At 38.2% G+C, this 13,049-nt stretch overlaps 1 protein-coding gene across 15 annotated transcripts in view; it reads left to right on the forward strand.

Annotated features, from left to right (window-relative positions):
- LOC116055092 (protocadherin-15-like) overlaps positions 1 to 13,049 on the forward strand; it is a 245,948-nt gene that overhangs the window by 113,243 nt on the left and 119,656 nt on the right. For all 15 annotated transcript variants that reach the window (XM_035991961.1, XM_035991960.1, XM_035991958.1 and 12 more), the window contains 2 exons: positions 8,059 to 8,219; positions 12,497 to 12,652. In XM_035991961.1, coding sequence (XP_035847854.1) covers positions 8,059 to 8,219; positions 12,497 to 12,652 — 317 coding nt within the window. The remainder of the gene's footprint in view (positions 1 to 8,058; positions 8,220 to 12,496; positions 12,653 to 13,049) is intronic.

Below are 13,049 nucleotides of genomic sequence, written 5' to 3' on the forward strand. Positions count from 1 at the left end.
CTGAGTCTGTTACAGACACTTCAGCATCATGCTGTGGTGGTTTTTTCAATGTCCCAATTTTATGATTTTCACATGCTGGTAACCTACCTCTACTAGTGAAGAACATATGACATAATGATTGTCCATTTACACATTAGGATAACTGTGAAGCACTTTAAACATAAATCAAATTTAAATTGTAATAATACTATGTCACGAAGATTCTGGTATTCACCAATGTTTTCTTATTTGGGATTTGTTCTTAGGTAAGAACAGAATATATGCACACTCAAGAGCTGACATGTTTGCGCAAAATAAGTTGTTATACCTTTTTCGTCCGTTCTATAATATTTCTCTCCTTTATAATTTTGTAACTAATTATTTTCATTATTTTACACATAATTATACAGTATGTTTGTTTTAATAAATACACACTACATTTACACTTCAAAGTGATCAGTGCTACTTCACCAATAGACCATATATTGTTTACCTAAAATAGAAGTATTTTAAACTAAGTAAAGCGTTGTAATGTGAATATAGAACGATAAAATCTAAGCGGCAGTTGCTGGTTGTATTAACCGCTACAGAGCTCCAACAGCGGCTACCAGCGGCAGTCGTTCAGCCACCACTAGGTGACTGGGAGGGGGGACAGGCACCGCCAGATGACAGCCCTTTCAGGGGCTGTGGTAGTGGAGTTTAGACAGAAAAAGGGAGCATCATGGTAAATTCTGGTACCAAAACAAGTCGTAAGGTTTTGGAAAAACATCGGATTTGGATTAAAACATTCCCGAGGAAGGAATGAGCCGGGGTTCTCTGTTGAAAGCGTTTTGTTTTCGCCGCATATAGTGAACGCCGCTCCACTGGCTGAGTGGCTCTATATCCATGGCATTTAATTATTGCATGTTTTGTTTTGTTGTGCATGATCAAAAAAAAAAGTCTCTCTGCTTTTTTCACAAATCGCAGCCTTGTGCTAGGCCTATATAAATAAACTTGCCTTGTATGTTAACAGGGAACATTGCCATCCAATAATAAGTAATTGGTCACGCTATTTCTACGCCCAAAGTATGCATATTTCTCTGTTTTGAAATATTTTTTTGCCTCAGATTTCAGATCAAACCATTTCTTTTTTACTTCATCAGTTCTGCGCCCTTCTCCGGATACAGCGTTCACTGCATGAGTAATTGCATTCCATTCATTGGTTTTATTTGCTGCTTTGTATCCACTGCTGACGCTACTAAGTATGATGTCTCATTTCTCGCTAACTTCTTGCAGCAGTACCTCCACTTCGGAATTACTAAAGTTTTCTTTCTTTTGGAGTCGAGGCCTCCACAGTCTTTACCACATCTTTACGACAATTCTCTAAGTGTGCACACAGCCCATCTCATGCCCTTTTATGGGAATTAACGGGGCGTTTACCTATGCTAAATAGGAGCAACGGGCACAAGCTTTCAATTTACGAAGACATTGGAATTCATCATTTACACACTTGCGAACTAATCTGCTGTTTAAGAACACGTCATGAATCAGACGTAGACTTTTAAGAAAAAAACTTAGGGTGGCCAGGTTGGTTCAGTGGGTAGAGCAGGCGCACATATATTTAGAGGTTTATGCCTCGACGCAGAGGTCCAGGGTTTGACTCCGACCTGTGACGATTTCCTGCATGTCTTCCCCCTCTCTCTTCCCTTTCTCACATGTCCTGTCCATTAAAGGCCCCCCCCAAAAAAAAAAAAACTTAGGAAGATATTGGTGAAAGAGGCCCAGTGTGTGCATGGATAACAAACCCTGCCCCATACAATCCAATGCCTGCATTGTATGTGTAGCACACCACAATTATATGGTTGCGGTTGCTGGTGCAGGTAAGCTTGTAAATGGTATATAGACTTTATTGCACTGACAAACCTAAATGTACAAAATAGGTTGCAATGTTACCTTGTTCGTGACTAAATATAAAAGTTAATGTTTCTTGGAATTAAAGGTTACGTAAAAACATAAGTCTATATACTGAACAGCAGCTTTCCTGAATCCAGTGGTCTACTTGGAAGAGAAATAACTTGTGAACATAGGCTATATATTGTATTGTTCTTCCGCAGACAGAGCAACAACAGCCTTGCTATCTATTTTAATGCTGTGTGCAGTGCTGATGGCTCAATGTACTTTTCAGCATCACCATTAAGTCTGTGTTGTCCATCTTTCCTTTCACCACACAATCTCCTGCAAAAAAAGCAGCCATGGTTTTCTCTTGGTAAGCTTAAGACATCACCTGATTCTCATGTAAATAACATATCATCATCCTACAATGAGTGTAAGATTCACAATGATGAAAATGCATTAAAGGTCATTCAACAAATTGGCATCTATTGTGGTGTGTGTTTCATCCATTTACTCATATGACTGCATAGGGGCTGCCTAGACCATGCTTGCCACACTGTAATCTAAAAATGCTTATTTCAACCAGCCTTACAAAAAAGTACAATTTATCACCACAAATAACTTTAGACACAAATCTGTGTGGGCAGGCAGCAATAACCGCAATTGGCCAGGAGCCAAAGACGTTTCTTTTTCTAACCTTTTTGAGCATGTTCATCATTTGCAAATCAGCCTGAATCCTGCAGAGGCGTGAGGTGCCACTTTGCAAACTGCGAACTGTACTGGATATGAACAATACAATACAATCCAGGAAGGCCAGTTTTAGTAACAGATTTATTAAATGCCAAAATACTTCACAGAGTTTTTTTTTTACTTTTTTGTTTTGCCAGAGCAATATTTTTTGGCACCCCCAATTGACTGGCATTTGAAATCACTGCGCGGACAATTCACAGAGGCAAATTAGCTGCCTGCCAAAGTGATAGGAACAAGTTGATAGTTTCACCAAGGCTAAAATTAACCCAATTTTCGAGAATGGTAGGATGCTATGCCATGCATTGACAATATTATGCTCAGGGCCCCATATAAGCTCAGCATGCGCATGCATATGATATGCACCTCATCCAATATAAAAAATAAATAAAAAAAACAATGTTTCTCCTGGGGAGAGATTGCTGCAACACATTGGGATCCCTGTTTACTGTATGAAACAGCTGCAGCTTTTTTCCTTTGTCTCTTTGACTCTATTTACTTTGGCAGACATGTATAAGCAGGCAGATGTTTTTCATGTAAAATTATATCAAAAGTAGTCATAGGTTATTAAGCATTTGGAGTAAGGCAGTGATGACAGTGATATTGCATCCCTCATTTGTTCGTGGCTTTAATACACATTTTACTTTGGCTATGCATGCTGCACAGCGGGCCCCACGACAGCTGATGCACATTTTTTTAGCAGCACCATTGTATACTTTCAATAATTTCTATTTATTAAGGAATGAGCCTAAATGTACGCTTTGTCTGTGGAGGGGGAGGAAGGATATACACAACTAAAAAACACTTCACACACAATAAAAAGCAGTGGATGGAGCAGATGATATTAAAGAGAAAAACAGAATCCACATACTATTCTCTGCTTCAATATCAGGAAACTGGGCCCTGATCTTCTAATGTATCTCATTCCAGAGTCTAGGCACCTGAATTGCAAAGGCTGATCTCTTTGAGTCTTTAGACTTTTAAACATCCTACACAAGAACTGCACAGGATCTCAGTCAGCAAGCTGGCACATATGGAAGCCTCCCTGTGCTTTAAAAGTAATCAATCCGTAAGATGTTAAAATCACTTCTAAAATGAATAAGTAAGTGAAGCGATCCCAGGATAGGGGTAATATGCTCTAATGTTAGCGCCAGAAATAAACGTTTTACTATTTCTAGAGGAATTACAATAATCCAAATAGGACATTACAAAGACAGTTTCCAGGTTTGTTTTGGGGAGAAATGCTTAATCTTTAGAATTTTACTGAGTTAAGGGAAGCATAATTAAACAACTGGTTTATTAATTCTGAGTTTGTTCGACAAGATTTCTACTGTGCTGAGTAACAAACTTGGATGCAGGGCTGCAGAGGTTTGAAATCAGGTGCTTTGCTTATCTTGGCAAGTTATGAGGATCTCAAAATATTTTGGCAGCAGTAATGGATGTCCTAAAGACAGCTGTGGCCACAGAACATCTGTGCTTGGTCATTGCCCTAGTATATCTGTCCTCCACATGAAGGTGGAAATAGATATGAGTTTGAATTAGCTGTTGAAGAGGCCGTGTGAACATATGGAATAAAACTATGGGGGTCCCCGCGGAGACGTTGAAATGACCTAGTCATTCAAAGGTTTTGCCAGAGAGTTAATATTTAAACAGTAAAGCGCTGTGTTGGTAATGGCCACCCAGTGCTTGCAAAGTCTTCTAAGTAATATTGCAACTGTACGTGTAATATGTAGAAAAGGGGAAAGGATTTCTCTCACCATTGGTTTATGATTCATTTTTTGCCTTCAGGAAGGCAGTTTTTCAGTACTGTGATAAGCTTTTTGAAAAGCAGCCAGACTTTTTCAGACATAGGTTTCTCATTCATAAAAGCCAGCAGCTGATCTACAATTTCCTCCAGAGCTTTTATCTACAAAAAAAAAGATCTTTGAGATTGGTACAGAATTGTTAGTCACTGGGAGCAAGCTGCAAACAGAGGTTCAAATGGTGTGTTAAAAAATGAGAGAGAGAGAGAGAGAGAGAGAGAGAGCTGTGAGTGAAGAGAGAACCATTATAACTCATAATTAATGAGTTATAATTGAAATTGTTGTTAATTTATAACCTGCAGCTTTCAGATGAGAGCTATCTGTGCATAATTGTAGCTGTTTTCTCACCAAATTAATTTTAGCACTCTTAAACAACATACCACCTACTGTACATGCGTGGTTATTATCCAAAAAAATCCTATATGGTTTCTTAGCGATGTAATGATGTCAAACATTTGGCTGGGTACCAAATTCAATACTTTTCAGGCACCCACTGAATTGCCTCTAAAGTATTGAGTATCGAAAAATGCCTCGTTATTCAATACCCAATTTCAATACCTAAGGAGTAAATCTCATCAGCATCAGTGAGCCAGTCAGCATGCAGCATGCTTCTACCAAGACCTAATAATGTTTGTGATTGGCTGTCTAACTCTACACGTCATAGAGACACACAGGAAAAACTTATGTTACACAGAGACAGCTCACGTAGTAGGAGCTGAAAAATAAATAAAAAGATTTGTGCCGTAATGTGCAATGTTGTAATTTCTTTTTGTTTTATAAAATTGGTATCGAAAAAATCTTTCAGGAACAGATATTGAAGTCACGATATTGGTATCAGTACTGGTATCGAAAAGTTTTGAACCATACCCAGCCTATAGTCAAACTGTTAAAAAATTAGTTATTTCCCTGACTGATCCCGGCCTTCTGTAACAACATTTGTCTTGTTTCTGTTTAAATTTGTATTTATGCATTAACTGCTTGTCTTTACTCTCTCACATCCACTTATTTGCTTCTTTGTTGGAACCCTGAACGTTTAATGAATTAAGATCATGAATTGAGTTTAAAGCATATTTCCAACAGGACTTTGAGCTAATACCAATAAACCTTAATGCAACTAACTTTATTTTTTCAACTAAACCTGGAGCCCAATCACAAACTGGCCTTCACACTTATCTAGTGCCATTATCTACAGTTGCCAACATTATTGATATTTGGGATGAAAGTAAGATCTCTGTGTTGTCTCTGTAGGGTTAGTCCACTGTGAAGCTGAGATCAGAGGCGCCTCTGGCCAGAGTTGACCTTGACTGACTCACAGGCTACTGAAGAGAGAGAGATTTTATTTATTTAGAATTGAAGCTTGGTAAAACTCTGGGTAGCGCTTGTTTGTGTAGACTCTGGCATCCTCTTGACTGATGAGGACAGCAACTTTGCTGTGTGACTGAGATTGAGAGAGGAAGTGCCCAGAACAGTGGGAGAATTGGCTTTCACAGCAAAAAAAATTGTAGTTCAATTAACTTGAGAAAGAAAGGAGGCTCTCTGTGCCCTCCCTTGTAATGTTATCAGCGGTGTAATTTACGACCCAAGAGTTTCAAAAAGATGTAGCTCACCACTCAAGGTACCGAGGCAGATATATTTATGAAAAGCTGTTTTTTGATTAATGAACCAGCAACAGGGGGGGGCTCTTTTGACTTTTAAATTAAATTTTTAGAAGATCCATTTTTCAGATGGAGTTCAGCCCAAGTGAGACAGATAATTATAGGTCCTTGTGATTACAACACACAAATGCATCACACCCTGACTGCTGCAAACAGGGAGCGCAGTCATTAATAGTAGCATAAAATGCAGGAGTGTATTATAATTACAAGGCAAAAGCTTCCATCACACCTCCATCTGTGCTCCTTCTCGACTATCTGAGAGTCTGTGTGACTGCAAAATGTATGAACCTGCTTAATGAAAAGATGGAATTCAAGATGTTATTGGCAGTAATTAAAAAGCCCATTAAAATACCACCACCCTCTTAGATTTTACAGCTGGTAGATTGGCGAGGCATGTCAAGTGCTTTTAGTCTCCACAGTATTTCAACATCTATATGTGCTTAAGTTTACGAGCTTGAAACTCACTTTTTGGAGAAAACATGGTGTCTTTGAAGAGAGGCCAGCTCACTTTAGGCATATTGTTGATTACATGTGAATGTGAGTGATGTGTGTGAATGATAAGAGAATGAATTAAGGTAATAAAGAAAAGAAAAACCACTGAGTAATTAACAAGTCATTATAACCCATGTGTTTTCATGCTTGGCAGCTGTGATTATGCTCACATATAGCCTGTCATGGTGCTGTTAAGTCCTAATGGCTGTACGTTCTCTTCCTTCCATAAATGCATTCTGTGTTGAGATGCCAAATAGTTTCTGTCTAAGCACTTGAAAAATATAGCATATTGACCACCATTTTCTTACAAATGTGACCAGCCACTTACATATAATCACAAAATTGAAGTGATGCATTTATTTTTCCACACTGAGGCACGTCATGTAAACGTACTACCAACAAGCATAGACCGTGAAATTTAAAGTACCACTGAGTGTAAACACATCCTGTCTGCAGTATATCAGCATGACATGGATCATTTTTCTACAGCATGCATAAATGATTGTGTTATCCAAATATACTTATGTTTGGATAGAACGTGTGACTGTGTGTTTGGTAACCAAATTGCTTATTGTGTAGTTGCCATTTATAGTAATAAAAACATTAAAACACCAGCCCTGCTGGGCTGTACCTGCATCTGCTAAATTCATAATCCATTAGAGTGGCTGCAAAATGTTAATCAAGAGTGTAATGTAGCAATGTTTTGTTACTTTACACATGATTTTTTTTATATTTGTAGAATGCATGCAACTTTCTAATTACTTTATCTTTACAGTAATTTTGTAATGGGAGACTTTACTTCAAGGTGTACTTTTACTCATGTATACATTTAAAGTTATTATTGCATCTCTGATCTCAGTTAAAATACCGCATCACTGATCCTCCTGGATTTTTCTTTTAGTGAACCACCAGTTATTTCATAAATCCACTAATTTGGCCACTTAGAAGTCAAACAATCCTCAGATTTAACAGGATTTGGGAAGGTTGTCCCAGAGGGCTGCTGTGGCAGAGTTTAATCAGTCACTGATTAAAAGCTTTGGAATATAAACCAGAAAGTGCCGTTGCCGTCAAGGACGATAACTATCAATTTTAGATTTGCCTTCATTAGATGTGGAACAGTCTACAGAGATCTGAGGCATTATTTGCAAAGTCTCTTGGGGCTGTTGAGTGGTCAACGTAGGAATAAATTCTAAAAATAATGTTAGTTTTTCTCCAGAAAGATTAAAAAAAAAAAGCCTGAAAACAAAAACAAAAAAAAACAAATACTGAAACTGCTACGGTCTTAGGTGTTATAAACTCTTGATTCAAATAAGCTTCAAGGGGACATTATTCAACAAAACTGTGCTCCTTTGTTTCTATTTCAACAACAAAACTTGAAAAAACATTTAATGCTTAACTAGTTTTCCACCACCAACCTGATTTAATAATGAACTGTAAGAATAAAATGGATATGGGGAATGCCCTTCAATAACAGCGGCATTTATTAATTGGAGTCTGCTTTGCCTTCACAGGTACAGTTTTGGTGGAAAACATGCAGATAAATGGCCGTGCCCAAGACCCAGGCAGAACCATCTCATTGACATTGCTGGACAACTATGACTACTGGGTGATACTGGAACCATCACGACAGAGGCTCTACCTCAACAGCACTGGGCGCGTTCTGGACAGAGACGTAAGTACAGGACTAAGGACGGTAATCTGTAGCAAGAAATCAGAGAAAAATTAAATCACATTTGTGTCCCAGTGGTTTAAAGTAATTACATTTTCCATCATATATGAATACATGGCTTCTCTTGTGTGAGCTCATTTTACGGATTAGAGAACAGTATTTCACACAAGCTAATTCTGCAACTGGTCTCTAGCCATGATCAGGTGTTGTATACAAACACGGCATCCATTTATATGAGAATCATAGGTAAGTCAATCTACCTAGCTGTCCTCACTCTAATTTGTATTTCTTGTCTTTTTGTTTTCATCTATACCGTCTGTATTTGCAAAATATGTTGCTTATTTTTTTTGTTTATTTGTATTTGGAGAAAACAAATGAAAATGTGATTGCAATAAAAAGAGAATCATAGGTAAGTCACTTTCTTCACATTTATTTTTATCAGGGCCATTTAAATGTACTAATTGGTCAACATTTTTATAATTTCTGAGGCCAGTGGGAGGCCTTTCAAATGATGAATTAATAAAGCATATTCAACCATTATGCAATTGTTGTGCACAAATAAACACACGCAAGTGACAAATGCGTTACTAGCCTATTATTTATTTCAGGAATTCAAATATACAGGAAAATATAAATTTATACAGAAGAAAAAAACAGTGGCACCAAAAATTACAATATTTTAGAGCTCCCCCTAAATTTCTCAAATGCAGCTTTCTGGTATTTTGAACCCTGATAATATTTGTTTTTTTACTGACTAACTACTACATAACTTGATGAAGCACCTGCACACATGGCAGAGAATGATCAGAAACCCGGATGAGGTGTTAACATGCTACAAAATCCCGGTTTCAAGCTAGAGCTCCAGCCAGCTCACAGCAGGGTCTGTGAAGGTGGACAGGCCGGGCGGCAAGCCATCGACCCCAACAGGCACGCACCGGCTGTCATGTCAGACTGTGGAGCATCTGAACTCTGACACAGTCGAACCAAATTTGCAATTAGCCATCAATTTTTGTAAAACGGCCCATATTTGAGCTCTACATAGTTGATTTCTCGCATAAAAAAATCTCAGAAGTGAATTTAGTAATTAAATAGCAGACAAACAATGTATAAAGTGTCTAAGATCTGCGCAACCAACATTTAGAACACCAGCTGGTCTCAGAGTGGTTTGTATGTAAATTTTGGGGTGTGACAAAGGTACAGACTTGAGCCAATTAAGGTACAGCCACCTGAGTTGACGTCAACTACTGGCTTTGTTGAGATTCACCCGTTTTCAGCAGCAGTTTCAAATTGTGAGATTTGAATAGGAAAGAGGTGTCAATGGGACTTTGAGGTTCTATGTATACCTATTTTACCCACATCTAATTCAACTATGACAAGGTAAACTTGGTTTTGCATTCTATCACCCCTTTAACAAACTCTGAGTCTAACCCTGAACTCTGAATTGATTTAACCTGAGATGGGAAACTCAGTTTTCAGTTCCAGATTAGCTGATTTGAGTTGGTTCAATCAACTCAGAGTAGGTTCACTCAGAGTTAAGCGCGTGCACCACCACTATAAAAAGGCAGCATGAATGGCCATATTTCTGAGATATTCCCATTAGTAGCTTCATGTGTAGCTCCATCCCCATACTCTATATAACCTAAGCACACACTTCAAAAACAGCTTCTTTCCCCCAGCAGTTACAACAGCAAACCCCACACCTCACATGTGTGTCTGTACCATTTAAACCGATCAGTATTCGCTGCAGGTTTACTGGATACCCTGGAGAACTGAACTGAACATATTGCATACATACAATGTCTGCATTTATTCATTCACTTACCATATTCAGCACTTGTATATTTTCTCTTCAAAGCTAAACAACAGTGAAAAACATGAATTTGTTATTAAAATGAAGAAGCAATGGGGTTTCACCAATAATAATATGATACTAAGATACTTCAAACTGGTCGGCGGAAATACTTATGCGCACATACAGCGAGTTTTAACATATATTTCGTTGAAAAAGCAACATGGCAGCTGCTGCTGCAAAAGAGCGAGAATTTGCGTGGGAGAAAAATGCTGCTGGAGTATATGCGTAAGTTCCAATATAGTGTATTAATTTCATATTTAATCACAATAGCCTAATGTTACTGGTGAAATGGTATTGGACCTAGGCTGCAGCACCATCATTAACATAATTAATATATTTTATTTCAAAGGGTTAACATCATTCAACTGCAATCCGGTGGAACTCATTTTTGAAGGCTTTTTAAAGGCTCTTACTGGTTTGTGTCCAGAGAACACTACAAAAATGTTTAAAAAACGTTTCAGAGTGAGTCACACTCTTCTGACAGCTCTGCATACAGTGGCTTTTCTAATATGCTCCGCATCACCAATGTTATAAAGAAAACTGCCGTTTGCAAAAAAAAACGTAATACGACACAAAGAATCTGCTGGGATGTAGAGCATGTCCACGATGGGTGACATTAGTGATATGAGGACGGATAAGGTTATGTAGCTTACATATCTGATCGACTGTGAAGAAAAACGATACCGCTCAAATAGGTAGTTATCTGGAAATGAAAACGGATCTAGTCGAGGCCTCAATATCATCCTGACGTATGTTTAGCTAACTCCCTGCAAAGTAACAGCTTCCTCATCGACGGGATTGTCAACAAAAGGAAATGCCATGTTTAAAAAAAAAAAAAAAAAAAAAACATTTTATAGTCTGCCTAACACAGTTAATAAACCAACCCTGTTTTTTATGCAGATAACAAACTGTGCTAAAATGCGCCTGATACAGACTGAATGAATGAATGAGGAAATGAAAGAGCGCTGTCAGAAGGAGGAGACTGAGAAAAACTCAAGGTTTATTGAAAAAAACCTGCTCCCGACCAGGTTAGGTTCACAGACTCAGTTACCATAGTAACTGACTCTGAGGTTAAGTTACCTATCTTTCTGAAATGGGCTGGAGTAACCCCTCTTTCTCAGGTTTGATTAACCTCCCTTTCTGAAACGGAAATCTCAGTTTCCCTCATCTCAGGGTTAACTAACTCAGAGTTTTTACTAAACCTGCTTTCTAAAATGGGCCTCTGGGATACTCCTTTTGTTTGGCACTGTCACTTTGCTCCTTTTTGTAGTTGGTCATCTTTCATGCTTTCAAACAGCGAGCAGATAAGGAAAGTGACAAATCAAACCTGTCATGTAAGATAGCCTAAATTAGCATTTTGCGAATGTGACTGATAATAGCATTCATGTCCAAATGATCAATACAATAAGGCAATTAACCTTGATTTTTACTAGAGTTTGATCAAACAGTACATTAGTTTAATCTCTACCATTACCCCATTGCGTCTTCATTTTAATAACAAATGCATGGTTTTCACTGTTTAGCTTTGAAGAGAAAATATACTAGATGTAATTTAGCAACCAAGTTGGTGGTCATTGGTTTCAGTCTGGCATGATAATTCACCCCTAGTGCTGAATATGGTAAGTGAATGAATAAATGCAGACACTGTCTGTATGCAATATGTTCAGTTCAGTTCTCCAGGGTATCCAGTAAACCTGCAGTGAATACTGATCGGTTTAAATGGTACAGACACACATGTGAGGTGTGGGGTTTGCTGGGTGTTAAGTGTTGTGACTGCTGGGGGAAAAAAGCTGTTTTTGAAGTGTGTGCTTAGGTTATATAGAGTATGGGGATGGAGCTACACATGAAGCTACTAATGGGAATATCTCAGAAATATAGCCAATTAACAGGATAAACAGTTGAGGAGCACATGGGAGTCAAACCTTTGCAAATGAGAGGGAGAGAGGGGAAGGGAGAAGCTAAACAAGCTGCATTACGTTATTACTATTTCTAAATCCAGATGATGTCTGACAAGTAGTGGTGGCAACGAGACAAGCTGCTGCTGTACAATATACATTTTAAACAGAACACGGCACAAGGCTTGCAGCTCTTCGTTTGATACGACATTTTAATAATTTATTACATGTCATTTTCAAAAAACTAAATCAGGCTGCACAAATGTCAGAATAGTGTTCATGTTCACCAAAAAAACAAAACCTCACTCCCCTTTTTCTTATTGCTTTGAGCATCATTTGCATGTATTGTTTGTTTGATGTACTGGTTAGGTATCTTGTTTACTGGAAGAATTTGTAACCAATGAATGCCAGTGCAGCTCTCATTTTATCATCTCTGGCGAATTACACATTTTGTTCTTTAGAAAAGGGAATTGGAACATATAACAACTTGCATTGTAATACTTTTTAGTAAATCTTTCTTTTCTCTCTCTCAGCCCCCCAACTCTATCACCACCATTGTGGTTGTGGTCCAGTGTACCAATGAGCTGGTTGGTACTGTCATTTTTCATGAGGTAAGGATAGTTGTGAGGGACAGGAATGACAACAGCCCTCGCTTTCAGCAGCCACGCTACTATGTTGCAGTTAACGAGGTAAGGGTGCGACTCCTGTTGTTGGTTTTGTGGGATTTCTAGCTAAAGACGCTGTGTGCAGAATTTGAATGTTAATTGAACACGTTTTTGTTTATTTAGTAAAATGAGCCAATCCTGGTGAAAATTGGTGCAGCCCATGTATTGGTTTCAGCCCATTCATCTCAGTGTCCCTGGGTCAGATCCGCAAAGGAAGACACAATGTAATGCTTTGCTGTCTGCCACAGAATCTTTTTTAAATTGTACCAGTAAGATCACCAACGTCTGGTATTTTCTATTTGCAGACATAGTTGTTGACTATCAAAATGGTCCAAACGAGTCAAATTAAGTCGTTGACTCAATATTATTGAGGAACGTGACTAGGTGACTGCCTTCAGCTAATAATTAATAGTTGTTATTT

The sequence above is a fragment of the Sander lucioperca genome, chromosome 15, assembly GCF_008315115.2.
Source record: "Sander lucioperca isolate FBNREF2018 chromosome 15, SLUC_FBN_1.2, whole genome shotgun sequence".
NCBI lineage: Eukaryota > Metazoa > Chordata > Actinopteri > Perciformes > Percidae > Sander > Sander lucioperca.